The 21,782-nt window shown below is 44.6% G+C and overlaps 1 protein-coding gene across 1 annotated transcript in view; it reads left to right on the forward strand.

Annotated features, from left to right (window-relative positions):
• The window catches only part of CDKL2 (cyclin dependent kinase like 2), a 36,773-nt gene extending 19,139 nt beyond the window's left edge, over window positions 1–17,634 (forward strand). Inside the window, exons 7-14 of the mRNA XM_074950392.1 lie at window positions 869–1,008; window positions 2,813–2,901; window positions 6,075–6,204; window positions 10,380–10,672; window positions 13,535–13,628; window positions 14,382–14,499; window positions 14,700–14,806; window positions 15,621–17,634. Coding sequence (XP_074806493.1) covers window positions 869–1,008; window positions 2,813–2,901; window positions 6,075–6,204; window positions 10,380–10,672; window positions 13,535–13,628; window positions 14,382–14,499; window positions 14,700–14,806; window positions 15,621–15,680 — 1,031 coding nt within the window. The 3' untranslated portion in view covers window positions 15,681–17,634. The remainder of the gene's footprint in view (window positions 1–868; window positions 1,009–2,812; window positions 2,902–6,074; window positions 6,205–10,379; window positions 10,673–13,534; window positions 13,629–14,381; window positions 14,500–14,699; window positions 14,807–15,620) is intronic.
• The last annotated feature ends 4,148 nt before the right edge of the window (window positions 17,635–21,782 follow it).

Here is a 21,782-nt window from a genome sequence, read left to right on the forward strand (position 1 = left end):
GGATGTTTGGAAGGCCAAAAGTATAACTGGATAAAGAAAAACAACAACTAGATAAGTTCATGGAGGATAGGCTTATCAATGGTTATTAGCCAAGGTGGTCAGGGGCACAACTCCATGCTCTGGGTGTCCCTAAGCCAAGCCTCCAACTGCCAGAAGTCGGAACTGGATGGTGGAGATGAATCACTTGATGATTGCCATGACCTCTTCCTTTCTTCTGAAGCATCTGTCACTGGCCACTGTCAGAAGACAGGATGCAAGGCTAAATGGACCGTTGGTCAAACCCACTATGGCTGTTCTGATGTTCTTAGAAGCAGTAACAGTCACTCCAGTTAAACTGCCCATTCCTGCCGAGGTCCATAGCTGAACTCCCAGCATCAAAGGCAGCAGGTAGAGCTAAATGAATCATGACATGCGAGAAGTGGTGACTGGGGTGCTGGGGCAGCAGCGTTTTGAGAACATTAATTCCTTTATATGCTGTAAAAGGGAGTGGGTCTCCTTTAGCTTGAAAATGGAACCAGAGTTCATTTTGCTTGTAGAAAGGAAGAGAGACCCCACAAAAGCATCACTGAAGGGTCTCAGTCTCTATGGTTAGTCTGGGCCAGGTTGAGGGCTAGAATTTTCTCTGCCAAGAAAAGCCTTTTCATATTGGCTGTCTTTGAGGTTCTAGATCCAAAATGTCCGATAGGATAAAGAACCACAGTGAGACCGCTGAGAGCTTTAGCTAGCATAAGGAAAATGGTAACATTTACTGGCACGGACATCCTGACATCTACATCCTGACATCTACAATCGAGCAGAGGGCTACAGTCTGTGCTAAGCTTTGTGTACGCAGTTGTGGTCCCATAACAATATAACCTACCCATTCCAGGCAACTTAACTCCACGGCATCAAGAGCTGTTCTATAAAAATCCACTCTTTGCTGGAGTGAGGTTGCCAGAGGTCAAGGAGGTCGAACCTCTTGAAAGACGGTATCCCAAGCTCTCTGCTGCAGTGTTAGATTTAACAAAGGTAATTAATTATTTTGGAAATGCCTTGGTCTTCTGCTTTCTCCTTCTGTCCATCTTCCCTTTGCTCTTAAGGTTCTGTGATTTAGATTGAGGGGAAGAGGGATCAAAAATGCAAGGGAGAGGCTGCATTTCTGGCTGTCTGTCAGTTCCCAGTCTAATGAACAATTAGCTGGGTTGGCAGTTGAAAAAAAACATGATGCACAGCCTCTTCCTTTCAACAAAACACTTTGCTGCTAGGATTTATTGTGTCCTCATCCCCTTGTCTGTGCTTTCTGCTTCCACCTTTGGCTGTCCTTCTTACCCTGGGACAACTGGGTCCTGACCCCCTCCTTGTGTCACCCCACTTATCGCTTCTCCACTCAGGGGCATCATTTGCCAGGGGGACAGTTGCCCCCTTAGACTTTTCATAGGTCTCTTTTCTCCACTGCCCCCTGTCTCCCCTGCACCTCCCATAGGCTCTGTAGCAGTGCCACTGGCAGAGGGAGGATAGGCCCTCTCCTGTCGCCTTCTCCCTCGTTGACTGAATGGGGATGGGGCTGAGGCCCCCACTCCTTGTGGGGTTGGTGATGGTTGGGGAAGGAGACTCTGAGCTGCTCTCCTTCCTGCCTGGATCCCTGGCCACTGAGCAGAGGGAGCAAGAGCTGTGGTCCCTGCTCCACATGCTTCGTTCCCCTCTCACATGGAGCTGCTGGTAGGGTGGTGGTGGTAGGAAGTAGGGTCTAGTCTGGCTAGTGACTTGGAGGCCCCATTCAGTACTGATTCCAGCCCCAGCTGTGGTGGGTAGCCCACCCACCCAGGGTACAGTTTTCGGGGAAAGGCTTTCAAGGTGGGTGGTCCCTTTGAATATGTGGCAGCTGCCATTTTAGCTGACAGCAAGGTTAAACTGGGGACCTCCAGAGCTGAAAGCATGAATCTCTGCCAGGCTCTCAAGCTGTGGGTTGGGCACAGAGCGGGACAGGTAACACATGCTGACCAGTGTGTTACAGATGCAGAATCCTAGCAAGGAGCAGTTAAAACACCCTTTCTCTCTGGAATGTGATTTTATATTGTGTGGCCATGTGGGGAGCAACTTTCTCTCCCTATAGCTAGCTGCATTCAGCATGCATACTCTGTGACCCACAGAGCCACTTATCTGTAACTCCTGGAGTTGGTACCTTTCCTTGTAAAGAACGGAAGCAAGTAGGTCTGTCGCTTGATGGTGGGGAGGAGTAGATAGGAGTCTGCCCTTCATCTTCCTCCCCAGAATTTTCTGCCTCTGTTACAATGGCAATTAGCCTCTAGAAAACCCTCAATTTTGCCTTAGCCACTTTAGATTTTTAGTTTTGAGAAAATATGAATTGAACATTGCTGCTGCTACTGTGTGTGTTTGTGCATGCAATACAATAATTTTGTTGGCCAAATAAAATAACACTTTGAACACAACTTATTTGGTTTCTAATGCTTAACGTTGTCCATACTGTAAAATCCTGGCCAAAAAATTAAAATAATCAAAATTAGAGAGATGGTTACAGTTTAGGAGAAAGCAGATTGATGTCTGTCAGTGAAAGGCAGCAATTCTATATAGAAAGAGTTTCCAGGTGTCATTGACTAAAATAGATGCAGCAAGCAAACATTGTTAAATTCCTCCAGTTTGTCCTCCCTGGTTACATCCCTTAATCACACCGTAGCAGTGTTTTCTTCTATAACTTTGGGCCTTGTTTGTTTGTTTTCTTTCTTTCTCTTTAGTGACTTTTATTTAGAAATATCAAAGATTTTTCATTTGATGCTACTGCAGTTGCCTACCAAACTTTACCTTGGTCTTTTAGAAATGCTTGCAGATCGATCCGGACAAAAGGCCATCCTGTGCTGACCTACTGCAGTGCGATTTCTTTAACAAAGATGGATTTGCGGAAAGGTACATTGTCTGTTTGCTTCTTGGTCAAAATGGCCGTGTGAGAGAAGGAGGTAATGCCACTGAGCTCTGTGAGGTTCCATGCTGTGTTTGCAGGGCTCGCAGTTAGGAAAAAAAAACAAGACTTTACTTGTAAACTGAGCACATTTGATATGGAAAATGCCAGACAGTAAACATGGAGCCCGGCACAGTGCCATTTTTACCTAGTCATTTTGCAGAGTAGAATTGCGCTTTCGGGTAAAGAGCTGCCTTCAGTGTGGTTAGCATTACACCAGTGTAGTACTTGCTGCATGTTTAGCAGAAAAAAGAAAATTATTATGCCCAGGGGAAGTTAGAGAATTGCCTATAAATAAATATTCGTCAAGTTATTGCCATAAAATGCACAGAAAACATACTAGAAATCAGTGTGTGAATTATTTGTTTTATCAGGTTTGTTCCGTTTTTCTCAACGAAATTTGAGTAATTCTAGATCAGGGGTTCTCTCACTTCACTGCCCTGCGACCCCCTTCTGACAACAAAAATTACTACATGACCCCAGGAAGGGGGACTGAAGCCTGAGCCTACTCGAGTCCTGCCACCCTAGCCTGGGGGGCCAAAGCCTGAGCCCCTCTGCCCTAGGCTGGGGGGAAGGGGGCAACGTCAAAACCCAAGGGCTTCCGCCCCATGTGGGGGCCTGTAACCTGAGTCCCACCACTCAGGGCTGAAGACCTTGGTCTTTGGCTTTGGCCCAGGGCGGTGGGGTTCGGGTATTGGCCCAGGGCAGTGGTGCTTGAGCTTGAGTCCCAGACACCAGCAAGTCTAATGCCAGTCCTGGCGATCCCATTAAAACGGGCTCACGACCCACTTTGCGGTCCCAACCCACAGTTTGAGAACTGCTGTTCTAGATGATTAAATAATAAAACACAATTATACTTAACTTTATCTAAGTGTGGCAAAATATTGTAATCCTAGTAAGTCAGATCTGGAGTGGCCTAGTTAAGTAGTACAGCCCATGGTTGCATGTACAGCACGTTCCACAGTCCATTAAAGTCAATGGAGTGCTCCCAGTGGCTTCAGTGGGTTTCGGTTCAGCCCATAGACGCTTGTTACACTGAGTCTTGTTTCAGAGTGGTAGCCGTGTTCGTCTGTATCGGCAAAAAGAATGAGGAGGACTTGTGGCACCTTAGAGACTCACACATTTATTTGAGCATAAGCTTTTGTGGGCTAAAACCCACTTCATCGGATGCATGCAGTGGAAAATACAGGAGGAAGATATAGGACCTAATCGCATCAGCCGCACTATCAGAGGCTCGTTCACCTGCACATCTACCAATGTGATGTATGCCATCATGTGCCAGCAATGCCCCTCTGCCATGTACACTGGCCAAACTGGACAGTCTCTACGTAAAAGAATAAATGGACACAAATCAGACATCAAGAATTATAACATTCAAAAACCAGTCGGAGAACACTTCAATCTCTCTGGTCACTCGATTACAGACCTAAAAGTAGCAATACATCAACAAAAAAACTTCAAAAATAGACTCCAACGAGAGACTGCTGAATTGGAATTAATTTGCAAACTGGATACAATTAACTTAGGCTTGAATAGAGATTGGGAGTGGATGGGTCATTACACAAAGTAAAACTATTTCCCCATGTTTATCCCCACCCCCCACCGTTCCTCAGACGTTCTTGTCAACTGCTGGAAATGGCCCACCTTGATTATCACTACAAAAGGTTCCCGCCCCCGCCCACCCCACCCCTCCCCCGCTCTCCTGCTGGTAATAGCTCACCTTAAGTGATCACTCTGGTTACAGTGTGTATGGTAACACCCATTGTTTCATGTTCTCTGTGTGTGTGTGTGTGTGTGTGTGTGTGTATATATATATATCTTCCTACTGTATTTTCCACTGCATGCATCTGATGAAGTGGGTTTTAGCACACAAAAGCTTATGCTCAAATAAATTTGTTAGTCTCTAAGGTGCCACAAGTACTCCTCATTCTTTTTACTGAGTCTTGTGTTACTTGCTAAGTAGCAAACTAATGTGAATAAGGATCGCTGATAAGGATCGACACCCGTTTATATTCTTGAATTCTTGTGCAGGCAGGTGCTACAATGGGGGACACATAGGATATTACCTAATTTCTGATGCAGAAATTATGTGTGTTCTTTTTTTCCAAGTGACCTCTTCTCTAAAATGCCAGGAGCAGAGTACCACCAGTTTCACAGAAGCATTTAATCCTGCTCCTATTAAATTCAATGGCAAAACACACTTGGCTCCAGTGAGAGCAAGAGCAGGCCCATTGATATTACAATGGATGCCACTTAATAGCAATTCTGATGTTAACAACTTTTGGTTAATAACAACATTTTGCTGGGAACCAAACCTTTCCCATTGACTGTAAGTTAATAGGATTCAGAGACTGGCAATAGGCATGCTGCTTATTGACAGCTATTTTTGGAAGAAAGGCCCTGGCTGCAGGCAGATTTGGGGGACTGCAACCTGAAAAGGCGCGTCCCAGGGCTTCTTTTGCTGGCTGCAGCCGCACAAACCTGCCTTTCATTTATTGGCAGCCTTCAGATATGTTACCAACTTTTTGCTGGGAACAGAGAGATTGCGAATAAGCGGAATCTATATTAATTCCATCTGTTGTCCCAGAGCACAAGAGCAAGTGTCCTCTTTAATAATGTTTCAGTGATGTGGCTGCACTAATATCCATAAATGACACAGACAACATCATTCTTCATTGCGTGCAGCAGAGAGAGTCACTGACCTGGAACACAGGACATAAGTTTCCTACCCCAAAAATGAATGCTGTACCCGTGTCTCCGTGTTTATTCCGCAAAAAGTGTCCAGCATTGCGTTCTATTGGATGATGTCTCCTAACTAGCACCAAACCCCATCACGCTATATTCCCCAGCAATATCTAAACTCAAGCCAAATTAGTGCACGATCTTCATTTGTTTTAATTGCCGTGTATGTTTTGTTAGATGTATAGATTCAGGCCACACTAACTTGTGAGGCTTTTTCCTGGGTAATCCAGTTTGGCCAGTTTCTCATTTTAAAAAATGTAATCGTTTGTTTGACTTCAAAAGAGACATAATCTGACTGGGCCGGGGGTGGACACCAAGTTGTGTAGATTTTGTACTAATGGAAGTTGCTTTGTGTGTTTGTTTTTAATATGGAATGTAGATTTGCTCAGGAGCTTAGGTTAAAGATTCAGAAAGATGCCAGGGACCATCCTTTGCCAAAAAAATCAAAAATTAGCAAAAAGGACAAAGACGATTCTTTAGGAGAAGAAAGAAAAATGCTGGATATCCAGGTGAGTAGATCTTGTTTTTGTTTTCCATAATAGTATTCATTTAATCTTTTAAAAAATCCATCGGTGTGTGTGCATATGCCCCCCATCTGTAATTACCTAGGGAAAGATATAGATATTTTTACATTCCATTATTAAAAATGTACCTTCTTTCATCACTTTCCGGTAAGGCAAGCTTAACTCTTGGAAATATGCTTTTGTGATCTAGAGCTGTTGAAATTTTTTTCCAATAAATCTGGTCAGTTGTCAGGAAACAACGTTTTGTGAAACTAGTGCTTTTCTTGAAAACGTTAATCTTTTGCAAGTTTTTGACCAACTTTTTTCATTTATCGGTTTTTAGCATTCACTTACCATGTTTGGTTTTATTTTTCTCCATCACTACATTTGACTGGTCAACTAAGGTGCATTGGAAAATTTCAGTCATAAAACAGAATAAAAAATTACGCTTTTAAAAATGGGTGGAAAAATTTGATTTAAAAAATAATTTTGAATGGTGAAAAACTGGCCAGTTTATTAAACCAGTGAAATGAAAGAACCTTTGAAATTTTCAGTTGTTTTCCCTTACCGCAGCTGTATATCTTATACCTAGATTGAATCACTGCTGAATGCAAGACAAGGCTACCCTTATAGGTCACTCTGAATCTATAACTGATGCAGAAAACCTTGTGCACCAGCTGGGCAGTGTTAGTCACAGGCAAAATATTAAACCTGCTCCCTGTCAATTCTGTTGCTGAGTCACATATAGCATACAGGCTGTGATACGAAAAACCCGCAGCTTCATTCTGGGCTCTCGGCTGTGGCTCTTGAGATCAGTTGTGGTGGTTGGTGCTGTATCATTTCGCAGGGGTAATTCTCTGGAGACTGGTGACAAGACCTCTTCAGCGGAGGACCTAGGTCAAGATTTTCAAGTGACTGGTGATTTTGGGTGCCTCGGTTCTTGGGTGTCCTACCTGAGACACTTTTAAGGGACCTGATTTTCAGAGAATGGGTTCTCTGTAAGGTCTGCATCATTTGGCCCTGCATCAATGTTTGTACATTATTTCCCCCCCGCCCCATTCTATTGTTCTCTCCACACTGTGGTCTGGGTGAGCATCTGCCACCTATGTTGAAAAAAGATCCTTGTGTTTAATTTCAACATTATTCCAAGTGCAGATGCTATAGAAAATTCATGCCATTCGATAATTGTACATTATCCAACTCTTTTATATGTTTTATAGTCCGCAGTTTGGTGTCTATAAATACTGTTGCTCATAAGCTTTGTACTCTGAGGCAATCCCAAGGCCTGTAAATTAACATTTTATTCGCAGGGGAGAAATGTGGCTGGGGGAAAGTCTGATTTGGGTTCTATTTTAATTGAGAAGCAAACGCAGCTGTGGATTGCTGATCAAACCTAAAAGGGCGTGTGTTTTAATTCCGTCGGTGTTTGTTCCAAACTCTTTAAAATGACTGTGCTAAAAAAACAGAAGGGACCTTCATTTCTGAGCTGTGTTTTATTTCAGTTAACGCTTGAGTTTATGTTTTGCCTTTTTGGTACTTTAAAGGTCTCATAACTGAAAGCTGTATACACATTAATCCTTGTTTTCTTTGAGGCAACTGCAGAATCCACTTAGGAAAGGAATTTTTCTGGATTCATTAACATGCAGTTCAACACTTCTGTTATATATTCTGTGTTAAGCAACTTCAAAAGGGAACCGATCAGATGGCAGCTGACTCTTGCAAGGTCAGATGAGAAAAAGCTATGTAGTGCTCAAGCTTTTAAAAATACAACTGGTGCAACAGACATCTAAGGAAAGACTTTATGTAGCCCAATCATTGCTCTTGCCAGGCAGCGAATGTCCAGCAAACTTACTGGACTAATGGACTAGCTTTCACTTACTGGAAATAGCATCTATCCAGAGAGCAGGAAGGGGCTTGCTGGGTGAAGCATGCTTTTAAAATACATTTGGATAAGGTATTCCAGATCTCATGTAAAGCCTCCTGTGCATTATTTCTTTATGTGCAGAAATGTTGGATTTCCTTTTGGCTTCCTTGCTAAGCCCCAGAGGAATCTTTCCTCCTCCTTTTCGGAGGTGGAGGGAGTGCTAAACTCTATATAGCAAAATGACTACCAGGAAGCAGCATCTCCAGATACAAGGGTCTTACTGTAGGTCTAAGTCATCACATACACCCTCCTATATTATGTGTGTATAATGTTATACATTTCCCTTCCTTGCCTTTGCACCAGCCAGTACTCAGGGTAGTTCTGTCGGTACTGAGAGAGGTGAGCGCTAGGGACTGTGCTCAAATAGCTCAGATGTGCTCAAATAGCTCAGTGGTTTGAGCATTGGCCTGCTAAACCAAGGGTTGTGCGTTCAATCCTTGAGGGGGCCATTTAGGGATCTGGGGCAAAAACTGGGGGGATTGGTCCTGCTTTGAGCAGGGGGTTGGACTAGATGACCTCCTGAGGTCCCTTCCAACCCTGATATTCTATGACTTGAAGTCTGGCCCTTGGAATCGGCAAGCCCTGAGCATTAATCCTGGCTCTGATGCAGACTCCATTTGTGGCTGTGAGCAAGTTGCTTAAACCATTTTCCTCAATTCCCAGTGGGTCAAATAAGGATGGTACATGGTTACCTGCCAACCATGCAGAGCTGTGATGAGGGTTCATTAAAGCGTGTAAATCGACTGACCGAGCGCAACATTATGTTGAATCACTGCTCCGTTGTTGCAGATCCCTGACCCAGACTTTCGCTGTAAATCCCACTCTAGGGACTGGGGTCTGCCTCAGAGTGATACTTATCTCTGCTCTTGTTCCATTTCTTTGGAAGTAGGTCAGGATAGCTCTATTTTCTCTTAGACTTCTCTGGCCTATCTGCCTCTTCAAAGCACCAGTGACTCCAAAAGCCCTCCGCGCATTCTCCTTTCAGCCCTCTCCTGCTCTCAGATGGGTTTCTCCATTGGGCAGCTCTCGCCAGCTGTACCTTCCAAGAGCATGGGAGGTGTCTGTCCCCTTATGCCCATGTGTTGAATAACATGATTAGCCCTCATGCACAGTACCCAGGAGTCCTTTTGTCTCAGAGCCTCTGGCAATGAAAAGCTGTAGGTGTCAGGCTAGGATCAGAATAATGGGTTGCAGCTTGTGTTTAAAACACAAAACCCACCACCAACAAAAAACCCCTATTCTTGCCACCAGCCAGCTAATGTAGCTGTAGTCACGTGCCCTCCCTTAAGGGAAGTTACAGTAAACGTTTGCTTAAATGTGGCTGAGTAGGCTGATGGTGCCTTCATACCAGAGCCTAGAAATGTGTGTTGCCAAAGCCCCGACTGATGTGGGGTCTCATCCCCCGTGATTTAGTCCATCAATTTTGTATGCCTTCTTCAGGGTGCATGTCACTGCACTTTTGGCACATGTTCATTTCAGAAATATTATGCTCCATAACTAAACATCCTCTAGTTACTGGTGTGTTGCATGTACCTTGACCTGGTGAGAAGGGATGTTCAGCTGAGTGAGGAATAGACATTGGGCTGGTCTAGCCTTAAAAATTTGATCAACCCAGTCACTGAGGGCTGCGAAAAATGCCATCCCCTAAGCACTATAGTTAGGTTGACCTTACCCCTAGTGCAGACACAACTAGGTTGATGGAAGAATTATTCCGTAGATCTAGTTACCATCTCTCGGAGAGACAGATTAACTACATTGATGGAAAAACCCTTCCCATCAACGTAGGAAGCATCTACACTACAGTGGGACAATTACAGGGCCACAGCTATGCCACTGTAGTGTAGACGTGTCCTGCACCACGATTACGCTCTGTTAGTGCTATTTTACTAGGGACGTAGGTGATATGAGAGAGCATGCCCTTTAATTTTCCTAAACATGTTAAAAACCAAACCAAACCTCTTTTGGTCCGTTACTCCTGCATCGATGGGATGTGGTAAGATAATATGTTTATTTACTTACATAGGATGGTGAGACTTGATAAGTCTTTTGTGAATTATAAACTCTACTTTCTGCTGATGGAAAACAGGTGTTTTCTTCATAACATCACTACACTTCTACCAGTGTATCTCACCGGTGTATCTCACCGCTCCCTACGAGTGTCTGCCTTCTGTTCTTTTTCCACACACACTGCCATAAGTTAATGTTAACGTCCGTTCTAACCCCCAATAGGCAGAGTGACATTTCTCTTTCTGAACAGGACTTCAACATTGATCCAAAGATCAAAGATGCTAAACTGTTCAAGGTGAAATTATCCAAAGCTGAGGTGGAGAAAGCGGACCGATCTTCCAATATGAGCTGCCTGTATGACAGCGGAACCAGTCAGTTCAAAACAGTCCCTCCGACAAGCATGAAAGACTCCAGCAGCAGCTTGGATTACATAAAGAACCCAGGCATGGTTATTCCTCCCATTATCCCGAACCTTGCCACCATCACACCCAATATAAGTGTTAACTCTGGGAAGGGAACTATTCCTGGAACCCATAATTACAGGTATGGAAGCTAAATCGAACAGCAGAGGAGTTTAGCAAATGCTCCTGAAGGAGTGACAATGTTCTGAGAGAGTCATGGAGTGACATTGCTACAGTGAAGGGGGTTAAATGTATTTTGGGCAGGGCAGGGGTGGGTGGGTGGTAAAAGGTTTTCAGTGGTAGGGGGGAGGGGCTGTAATTGTATTTTGATATTATGGAATTTCAGAGTTAGAATCTCTGCTTTCCTGAGTTGATGCCATTCTCCCAGCTTCATGGAGCATAAAGGCAGCCGGTTATGGCTCCCTGATTCTCTCCTTGGCCCTGATGCAACTTCATGGCTGCTGTAATATATGCCAGCGGGCAACAGTCCCCGTGGGACCAAATACCAGTTGGAGATACCCAAAGCACAGTGTGCTCTGACCACTCACACTTGCTCCTGACGCACTCCTTCCACCAGGGGCCTGTGAGTAGGGTGGCATCAGGACTGGCAATGACAGCTCTGGGGACTCTGCCATGTCATTTTCTGCTCTGTTTGCACCACATGAGCAGCACAAAGCAGAGCAGGCAGAGGACTGCCTCTAGGAGTGTAACCACAAAGGAAGGTATCAGAAGGCAGTTATCCTAAGCAAATTGATTGGGGTTTTTTTTGTATTTGGAGATCCCAGAATCTGCAGCTGGTGAACACGAGTTCTTGTCTGTAATTCTTACTCCTGGGGGAATTCTGTGCCACTGCGCACATGCAGAATTCATGTCCCCCTGCAGTTTTTTTTTCTCCGCAGAAAATACATTAAGTTTATGCCTTTTGCCCACCAGGGGCTGCTGTGGTGTCAGAACAGAGAGCAGCTGCTCACCAGCCATAACAGCTGATAGGGAGAGAGCAGAAGCTGCATTTCTCACAGCGCCCTGCCTTCGGGGCCAGGTGAGGAGGCACATATTGGGGGAGCGGGAAGACAGAGCAGGGCACACGGGGTTGCTGGGAGGTCACATAGACTGCGGTCCAAAAGGGCTGGGGGGGGGCAGACTGGGGCAGGGACTGAAATGGAGTGGGGGTGCAGGGCCACATGGGGATTGGGGGCAAGGGTTGGCTGAGTGGGGGTGCTGGGACATATGGGGGATGGGGAGGTGCATGGGGACAGGCAGGGGGTGCAGAGACACATGGGGATGGGGGAGGAGGTGCAGGGACACACGGGGTCAGGGGCAGATGTGCCTAAAGAATGAGAGAGGCTAGGGGTCAGCCAGCATCTGCATGGGGGAGGCTCCTCAATTCCTCCCAACAACCCCCCCCCCGCACATTCCATACTTCTCCCACCTAATCCAGGTTCACTCCCAGGCTCCTTCCCTCTCTGAGCTCCTCCATTACCCCTGACTCCCCCAAGCCTTTGTACCTCTTCTGAGGGGTGTGGGAAATACATTTCTGTATTGTAGTTTAAATGAATTACTACTCAAAGTTTTGTATTAATATGCCTAGTAAGGAATCTATTTGTTAAAAAAAAGAAAAAAAGAATCCAGAATCTTTCATTGTCTGTATTGTTACAGACATACTTGTTGGCAGGTATTTTGAAATAAATTATCAAAATAATTGAAACTGACCTGATTATATTGTGTTATTTTGACAAATAAAATATGCAGATTTTGGAGAATTTTAAAATATTTTGTGTAGAATTTTTATTTTTTTGGTGCAGAATTCCCTCAGGAGTAAGTTCTATGTTAGCAAATAATGGTTTATCAGCTATTCTGGAAACATAGAGACATGGATCAGTGTTGCAGTCTGGTGTATTCCTTGCTGTAATAGATGTTTAATAATTATGGGCCAGATAGAGCCCAGAATATAAGGGCATGAAAGAGGGAAGGGTGCAAAGATCATCCTTCTTGTCCCTTCTGCATAGGGATCTGGGACACACACACTCACTTGAGCTCTGATTTGCGGGGCTAACAGTAACTGTCTCAAAGCATGCAGGCAAGGCTGTGATCTCAGTGCCCGCTGTAGCTAGTCAGCTGTAGAAGGGAGATCACCCTGCATCTTCTTTAGGGGTGCAGTAGCACCTGTGCTCTGTCTGTCCTCTGGGTAGCTGCAGGAGGTATTGTGGCTCTGAAGATTGTTTCTTGGGGGTGCTGCTGGTGCAGTTAAAGGGCCCCACACCATCCCCAAAAACAGGTCTGTGCATAGAAGGCTCAACAGTGAGCCCTAAATACAACTATAGCAGGGAGAGAAGGGAGTGACTGCAAAGAGTTTTGCATCAGAAAGCATGAGTAGGAGAGAGCTTTCTGTGATTAAAAACTTAGGCAATATTCTCACTTGAAGTCCAGTGGGATTCCAGGATTTTCCTTATATGTGGGATGGATTGTAATCTTCCCCACTGTGAGTGTGAAACAACTTAGTTCGGAATCTAGAATGTGTATCTCAAGTGGTCAAAATGTATATGCCCGCTCACCAGCACTCTCTTGAGTGTGACCCAGCGTTGATGTCATGATACATTCTACCAGCGAAGAAAGATGTGGGATTCTCCTCTCTGCTCTGAGTAACTAATACAAACCCTCACAGGATGCTGGCAGGCTAGTTTGCCAATAACAGTCCTAGATACCAGCCTTATGAATGGATTCTTGAGGTGAGTCCATAGCAGCGGTTTGTCCGTATCACAATGCCACACTGTTCTGGGAGAGACTGACCTTGATTTTCATTGCTCGACAAGCCCAGGACTAATAGCAAGATCTGATCAGGGTTGTAATGCACTGGCAATGCAGTGTGTATGTTAGGACCAATAGCTCAGCAATTGATTATGTCATGGCTGGATATCTCACATTGCATCATTTTTACATTACGATGTTACCAAGAGATTATTGCTAATTCTGATTGGAGTCTTGGATTTTTTGTTTTTGTTTATAGAGTTGATGAGAAGACTAAAAAATACTTAACCCCTTTTATAAAGCAAGGGAAACATTCACCAGCAGGGCATTACAATGTCACCTTGGGCACATCGGTAAGCATCATCCTTCTCCTTAGTGAAAACAACGTATTTTAAACTTCGTTATTTACTTTAATGTCATTAATACCTTTCATTTCAGCCTTCTCTAGATATATTTCCCTTCTTCGGTTTGGGGACATCATATATAATAGTTTATTCACAGTCATGTTATGTGAATGTGTTGTACTGGAATATTATTTAAGTTAGAAATCCAAGAGCTCAAAGTGATAGACCTGTATTCTTCTAGACAAGTGCAAATACAGTTTCTGGCCCGGTTGGGAGGAAAGGCAGGTGTTGGCTATGGTGACCAAGTAGTTTGGGATTTACATTTAGAATTTTCTGTGGACCGATTGTAAAAACGAATGACTCACTCATGAAAATAAGTGGCTAGCAGCTCCCACGGAATTTCTTTGAAAGGCCATGCAGATTTAAAGCCTGATGCTGTAGTCATAATTCAGGCAAAACTCCTCTCAAGATCAGCAGGAGTTTTGTCTGAGTAAGGACTGCACAGTCTAGACCCCTTTCCAGTTTTTGGTGTTCTGTGTAATTGTAGGTGATTTCCTTAAATTACTGATTTTCTAAAGCTTATCTTGAAGATTATGGAACAGCATGTTTCTAGGAAAGAATACAGGCTGTTTTGGTACTCGGACGCTTGAGTAAGTCTCATAGCAGAGAAGCTCACTTCTTTTAAACCTGAATAATGGTTTTACTTTTAGTACCCTTAGCTTTTCTATACCGTACTCATGTAAATCAATCCCTTGGTATCAGGTCTCAAATGAAAAGAACGTTCTCCAGGCAAACAAGAAAAGATGGGAATTCTCCAAGACAGATGTGCGTTTGCCTGAGCTAAACTATAACCATCTCCCTGAACTCAAAGGAGCGGACGGTACGAGCTTTAATTTGCTGTTAATTAAAACTGGATGATAAATAAGTTATAAAGAGCAGTATAAATTGTATCAGACATTTATTTTTTTAATCCTATTAGCATGTGACATTTTTTCGGAGAAGGAAATCTTGACCCTCTATGCTTAAAACAACAAAACAAGTAAATAGCAGTCAATGCATTTATTTATTTGTCTTCTGCAGCTCGAAATTCCAGATTTGTCAAAAAGGAGAACAAAACAGTCTCAGAGTCTCGCATTCCATCCCTTGCCACCATCGATCTTCACAACCCGAGCCTGGCTTTGCAACAGGTGATGAGCCAATGAAATGCTTTGCACTGTTCTCCTAGTGCCTTTCTGCCAAGGTTTTCAAAGCACGTTGCAAGCAGCAAGAGCCAAAAGGTTCCAGACGGTCTCTCTATGCAGCACATTGCATTCCAGGGTGTCTGATGAGCAGCAGTATACTCATTGGAGTAATTTGTTTTAGGACAATGCAGGAGTTTTGGAGCCTGATGGGGAAAAGAACCATTTTGGGCAAACTTTTGGCCCAAATGTATGACCCTGGGATTATCCTGGAGGCAAACCTGGACCATGTTCAAGGTTCACAATACAACCACAAATCCTGTGTGTTTCACCTGTTTTCAGGATTTGTTACAAATGGGTGAACTGAGATGCAGACGCTACCCACCAATACCCATGGTTACACAGTGAGTCAGTGGCAGAGTGGGAAATAGAACCCAAAAGTTTGAGCAGAAATAGTTTGGCCATTCTAGACAGACACAGACACACACAAAATAGTTTTTTGCAACTTTGTTTTGTTTGTTTAACAACTACAGCATGCATTAGAAACTTGTAATATGGAAGTGATGTAGTTCCTAGGTCTCTCTTGGGCTGTGTATTGGTCCAGTGAACATCTCGTTTAGATTTGGCATAGCTTTATGGAGTTAAAAATGTACGTTACCCGTGTATGCTGATTTGTGATATGATCAATGAAGAATCTGCCCATGTTTTATTGATACTGCACTTGGGACAGGCAGAAGGCTATCGATGAACAGTTTTACTAGGTCATACTGCTTTTAGGCTGGTATGTTAGGAATTACATTAATATTTGTTTGCTGACTGACAGATATCGGGAACATCACTGCCAGATGCTTCAGAAGCCAGCTTCCCTCGAGTAGAACGCTAGCCTGGAGAAGAACTGAGGAACGGGGTACTTTTTGCCTCGGAAGCGTATGTATTACTTTCTGCAGCTTAGCCTCTTGTTGCCTTTCAAAAAGAACACTTGACAAGGGCTGATACCTTCTGTGGGTTTCCTGAAGAGGGAGCCTTCCAATGTTCGATATCCCCGTTTGCAGCATACTTGTGTTGAGAACGGATTTGTGCTGTTGCCAAGCAGGGAAGACCAGTGCGTGACTTTGTGACTTTTTCCTGTATCGTGCTGTGTAGTTCCGTGCATGTGTATCTTGATCCTAAGTGGGTTTTTTTTGTGTGAAACTGACCTGAGGTGTTCAGCATTAGAGACGGGGATGGAATACATTATGGAATTGTGTGTGTCTTCTGAAAAGATGGGTACCCAACAGTGAAACTAAGTCAGTGTGTTAGGATACTGACCAACTCCTGGCCTGGGTAGAAGAGTGTACCCAGAGGTGGATGAGGTTTTGTGGGGCCCTGGGCCAGAGTAAGTGGGGGCCTCTCCCCGCCACTTCTGCATGCTGTCCCCTTCTCCCCGCCCCCCAGCGCTCCTGCCAGGGAAATGACGTTGGAGCGTGGGGGCTTACCCTGTCACGCTCCCCTGCCCAGCAATCCTGCAGGGGCATGGGATCAGGGCATGGGGGCTTGCCCCACTCTGCCCATCCTGCTTTCCTGCCGGGGAGTGCGGTCAGGGTGCGGGGGCTCCCCCGCTCCCTGGCAAGAGCACATGGCGGGCAGAGCGTGGTTGGGGTGCACGCCCATGGGGGTCCCCAGTTGGCTGGGGCCCCTTGGCACGGGTCCCGTTGGCCCAGTGGCTAATCCGCCACTGGCTATACCAACAGCATCCAATACAGTTATCTTGTAATAAACTGTTTTTCTTTAAAAATAACAACAAAAACATATTTATGGCCAGTTGAGAGCCCCGGGTCTCAGTGAGAGAGCGCAGGGTTACCGACACTTATGAGCCAAGAAAAGATGGTAACTCCTACACTTAAACTTTTTAAAGAAAAAGAGAACACCAGCAAATTTAACAGACTCAAAAGAGAGTGACGTACAGGAAACTTAGATAATGGAAGAAAAAATTCACTGAGACAACATGTTAAAGGAACACTGTCACCATAAAAATTGTCAATGGAAAATGTATCAATATGCTATCAATAACACCTATATTTAAAAGTTAAAACTGAATGAATTTTAAAAATCTAATATACTTTTTGCCATGTGTTTACTATTGTCATTTCACTAATTTTGGGTAGTGAAACTTAAACTGCTCACTTCTCCTGACTGGTTCCCAGGCTCTGGCGTAGTGCTGATGTATTCTGATTTCCAACACTACAGGGGACTGTTTGAATTTTAATGAATCATGTTTTTGTGAAATCTTTACAAATCATCAGTACAGCCATATTCATGTTGTGTTTTCTTGGTAACATCCTGTTGAATATAAAATTCTAATTTTGGTCCTAAACTATTGACAACATCACAAATATCAGAACTGCCTGAAGATAAATATTTGTGCATTGCCTGCACAAATCTATGTACCTTACCCCTGTCAGCATCCTTCTGCAAATACTGACCCTGAACCGGATTCATTTGGTTGGAAAGGGCTAAGGGATTACTGTATATAAAATCCACTTACGGGATTGTTACCATCTGAAATCAGTTAAATCAAGAGATGTGTCTCGCGTTTATATTGAGAATTTTTGAGTGGTCTAGGATTCTGTAGCATTAGTAACTGTAAATTGTTGAAATGAATCTGACAGCTGCTTAAAGAAACACCATCAAGTTGAAATCTAGTCAATTAAAGGAAGTGCATTAAAACTGGTTTCTGGTGTTTTCAGCTCTACCAGTTGTTGTTTTACAGTCGCATTTTCCTCTTTGTGGGTTGTGTGTGGAGGTTATTTTTGTGGGTTTTTTTTTCATATCTTCCCTTTTGCTGAAGAAAAGACTTACACAAATAGGGGGAACTGACTGACTTTGCGGCGAGAATGGTAAAACTGATTATACACACAGTGCTGTCAAATGCACAAAGTAAATAAACTGCAAAAAGGAAGAAATCATGTTTGCTGACTTCTTTCAGTTGTAACCACCTTTTTATACGTTCCTTATAACTGGGCTCCAGTGGGAACCGCTGGGGGCTTGGCACTCTTGAAAAGCCCGTTACTTGTTTAGGAGCCTAAGTAAGGACTTAGCCTAACTTTTTAAGCTGGTGTCTTTATAAAGTCCTCACCATAGTCATGGATACAAACTATTAAGACAGAAGCATGACTTTTAAATGGGTGTCTGTCTTTTTTGTCAGGGTGGGTGTGGGTGTTTGTTTTTAACTTTGCATTATGACACAATTTCCTGCCATTCTTGGTTTCTGTCCAAAAGGAAAATGTATTTCCTATTTTGAGAAGGATAAAGATTGTTCTGTTCTATACAGATTATTATACCGTACTTGTCACCATAGTTCTGAGCCCCTTCTGATCGTGCGTTGAAGTATGTGACTTACATCTGTCATGTGTGGTTTGTTCTCTTTCATCCTCTCCCCAGGTGGAGAATTGTGTGCTGTGTAGTGTAGTGTTTTGTTTTGGTAGGGTATTTTCCTCATGTGCACACTTCTCCTCTGTATTTGTGTCAGAGAGGGCAGGTCACAGCAGTGTGCCTTGTACTTGGAGCAGAAGGTGGCGAGGTTTGGAAGGTCCCTTAGTTCCTGGGGGGAGTTTGTTCCTCAGTCTCAGACCAGCTTCTTCAGGCAAAACTCTGTCTCCTGTGCAAACAAGCTTTACTCTTATGGTAGAAAGTTCCATTGTGGCAAAGGAGCAGAGTTATCAACCATGGTCCGCATCCCAGGGCTTTAGGTGATCTTTCAATATCCTGGGCCCAGGCCATTGAGTGCTGTGAAGATAAGGACTGAGACCTTGAACTTGATTGGATATTCTCTGGGAAGTCAGTGTAGGGAGTGGAGGCCGGGTCTGAGGTGTTTGTGGTGGCCGGTGTTGCTGAGGAGACATGCTGCAGCTTTCTGTACTAGTTGGCGTTTCCTAAATGCTGAAGGCCTCATGCCCAGGTATATGGCATTGCTGGAGTCCAGATGGGAGGTGACAAAGGTGTGAATAACTGAAGCCCGGTCATCATTCTCTGGGATGGGATGCTGTCTCCTAGCCAATCGGAGGTGGTGGTAAGTGTTAATCACAGTTACTGCTATATGAGAACTTTGCGTTAGCGAGAAATCCAGGACCCTCTGAAACTAGACTGCGTTGACCAGTTGTGGGTGTGTGCCTTCAGCCCAAAGAGATCGCATCATGGCTACAAACTCCTCAAAGTGCTTCCTTCTTCCCACCAGCATCACCTCCATCTTGCTAGGGTTCAGCGAGAGCTGATAGTCTCCAGGCACTGGGCCATCTTGGAGGTAGTGGGGGTGGTCAGATGTGGTGAAAGACGGGTAGAGCTTGTGCCAGTATTAGTGCTTTAAATGTAATGTGTGTTCTCAGCCCGGAGCGGATGAGGTTTATTCATATTTGGAGGATGGCACTTGGTCTTGGCACAACACCTAGATGATTTCATATACAACCGAGACTAGCAGTTCTCTAATGGGACGTGGATGACGTTTACGATAAAGGAAGCAGGCGTTATGACTGGCTTTGAGCTACCATCGGGACCTTCTAGCACCCACCCCTGCCCAAGGACAGAGCGGATTGTGATGCGGGATTGGGGACTGCATTAGTAAATGTATCAGGACACCCCCCGTCAGATGTGGCAGCTCATTTTCCAGAGCGATCATAGAGATCTTTCTGTGGCTCATTTATCACTGGGAATTGGTTTGGGCTATGAGGCAGGTAATCCTAGAACTGACACTTCTTGCATATTAGCTGCTGCTCTTACAAACAGCCCTGGGGCTTTTGATAGCTGCTGTTCAGTACCGGAGATCTTCAGGCAGACGCACAGGGTGTGGGTACCAGTGTACACTAAGTGTTACAATAAGAGCATTGAGGCCTTTCTGTCTGTAGGTCTCAAAACGCTTTCCAAAGGTGGCTGTGTATTGAGTAAATGAAATATGCTTGGTGGTTCAGTGGCTGAGCTGGGAACAGAACCCAGGTTCTCTGCTCCTACTCCCATGCCCCAGTGGTCTGGGCTGCTGCTCTACTGCTACATCACATACAGCAGGTTGGTTTGTCTTTTACATTTTGCTTTGGTTCATTCTTCCTCTAGCCGAGAATGAGATAGCTGACCCAAGAGCCTGCGAGTGAAGCGATGGAAAGTAACTCCCCCAGTGTGTATAAAAATGCGCTGTGTGTTTCATTATCAATACTTGAATGCAAATATTTATCAGTATGTTTTAGTGATATTCTGTTGGTTCGGTGCAATGTTACCAGTTTTGTGTTGTACACCTTATATTTCACTTCCTTGGTTTTTTGTCATAATTCTTGGACTCTGATATTGCTTTTCCTTTTTGAGGAGGTGGAACAGTCACTCTCTTCATGGTGTGCTCTTAGCCTTGTGCCGTAGTGCTGACAACCCTGGGCTGCGTGCCTCAGCGCTGACTTGGACAGCTCCTTGCTGAAAAGAGGTTATTGATCTTAAAATCAAAGCTGGCTTGTTCTAACTGTGCTCCAATGTATGTCTAATGCGAATGTGCTTGTAGATACTTGCATATGATCAGCCGCAACTTATGATTCATTGGAAAAGAGAATAATAAAACAGTAGGGTTTGAATGGTATAAAGAACAAAAATAGGGGAACATTAGTATGTGTTAGCTTATCTGTGGAATGGTTAGTTTCCTGTGTATAGTTTGGTATTGGTAAGGGTGTGTGATAAGGAAAAACAAGAGAGCCTATTCCTAGGGCAAGGCCACTGCATTGATTTATTTTGTTTATCCATAATGGAGTCCGCTCTTCTGTTCCTTCACAGGGAGGGAATTTACACATGTGCGTGAATTGGGGGGAATTATCCATGAAAGTCTCAGGCTACTTCTGATGCGCAGAGCCTTTGCAGAAGTGAGGTAGATTCCCCTCCTGCTCACTCTGTGGATAATGCAGCAGGCTGCAAGTCTCTGGGTATCCAGTCAAGATCCAGTTCTGTAGCCATCCTACATACAGAGTTCCTACTGCAGTCAGTCGGCGGGATTATTGCATCCAACGCAGCCATAAACTAGCGCCTTCCTGCCCCAGGGCCAAATCCTGATCGTTTGCTCAGAAGGCAGTGGCAGCTGTTTGTGTGCAGCAGGGGAAGTGTGTGGACTTCAGTTTTGAAGAAAAGTGGTTAGTCTGTCTGACTGTGACAGGGCGGGATCTCACTCCTGTCTCTTTCCAGGTTACAAACAGCTTGGAGACCTTCTTCTGCTAAGCACCTTGTGTGTTTTTTTTTCACAGTATCCTCCCCACCCCCTTTACAGGCGTGTGCAGGTCCGTATTTACAGCAAGCCACAATCCTTAGTTAGCTTGGCCAAGGTGGGGGGACGATGGAAGGGATCTTCCCCTGGCAGATTCCTCTAGGCTCTGACTCTGAAAACCTCATTCTGTCTCCCGTATTTCCTTCCTGTGCCTATTCTACCTTCTGCCTAATGGGCTAATGAGTCTCTTTGATCTCCTCAGCCCATCCCAAGCCATTGATTATGCACAGCTCTTCTTAATCGGGTCTACTCTAGGGCAGCTAATTGGAGCTGCAGTGATCAGAGTGCTAGATCAGCGGTTGCTGCCCAGTGGGAGTTAGGTGCTTAAATATTTTGAGTGTCTGGACCTCAGGTACTATGCTGATAGGGAATATCTAAGTACCCAGGGAGCCATGTTTGAAATCCTCACAGTCTGGGAGAGCATTGCTGAGATGTTGCGATCTCAGGCCTTTAACAGCTGCTCTGATTAGTGTCAATGTGGAGAGGCGCTGAACGCCGCCCTTTAGAATTGCTAGTGGCTGGAGTCATGCTGCTCACCCTGGCTTGTGCCTTGGCAGTGCTCAGGAAGATCTTGCCTCTAGTGGCCAGGAAGGAGTGCTGGTCGTGCCAGTGTCTGGGAGCTCACTGAGCTGGCGGTGTAGGGAAACACGGCTTCGCATGGAGCCAGGGGTTCAGGTGCCAAGGGGAGCAGATTCAGCACAGGCTGATAGAAGGATCAGCAAGAGA

This window comes from Natator depressus, chromosome 4, assembly GCF_965152275.1.
Source record: "Natator depressus isolate rNatDep1 chromosome 4, rNatDep2.hap1, whole genome shotgun sequence".
Taxonomy (NCBI): domain Eukaryota; kingdom Metazoa; phylum Chordata; order Testudines; family Cheloniidae; genus Natator; species Natator depressus.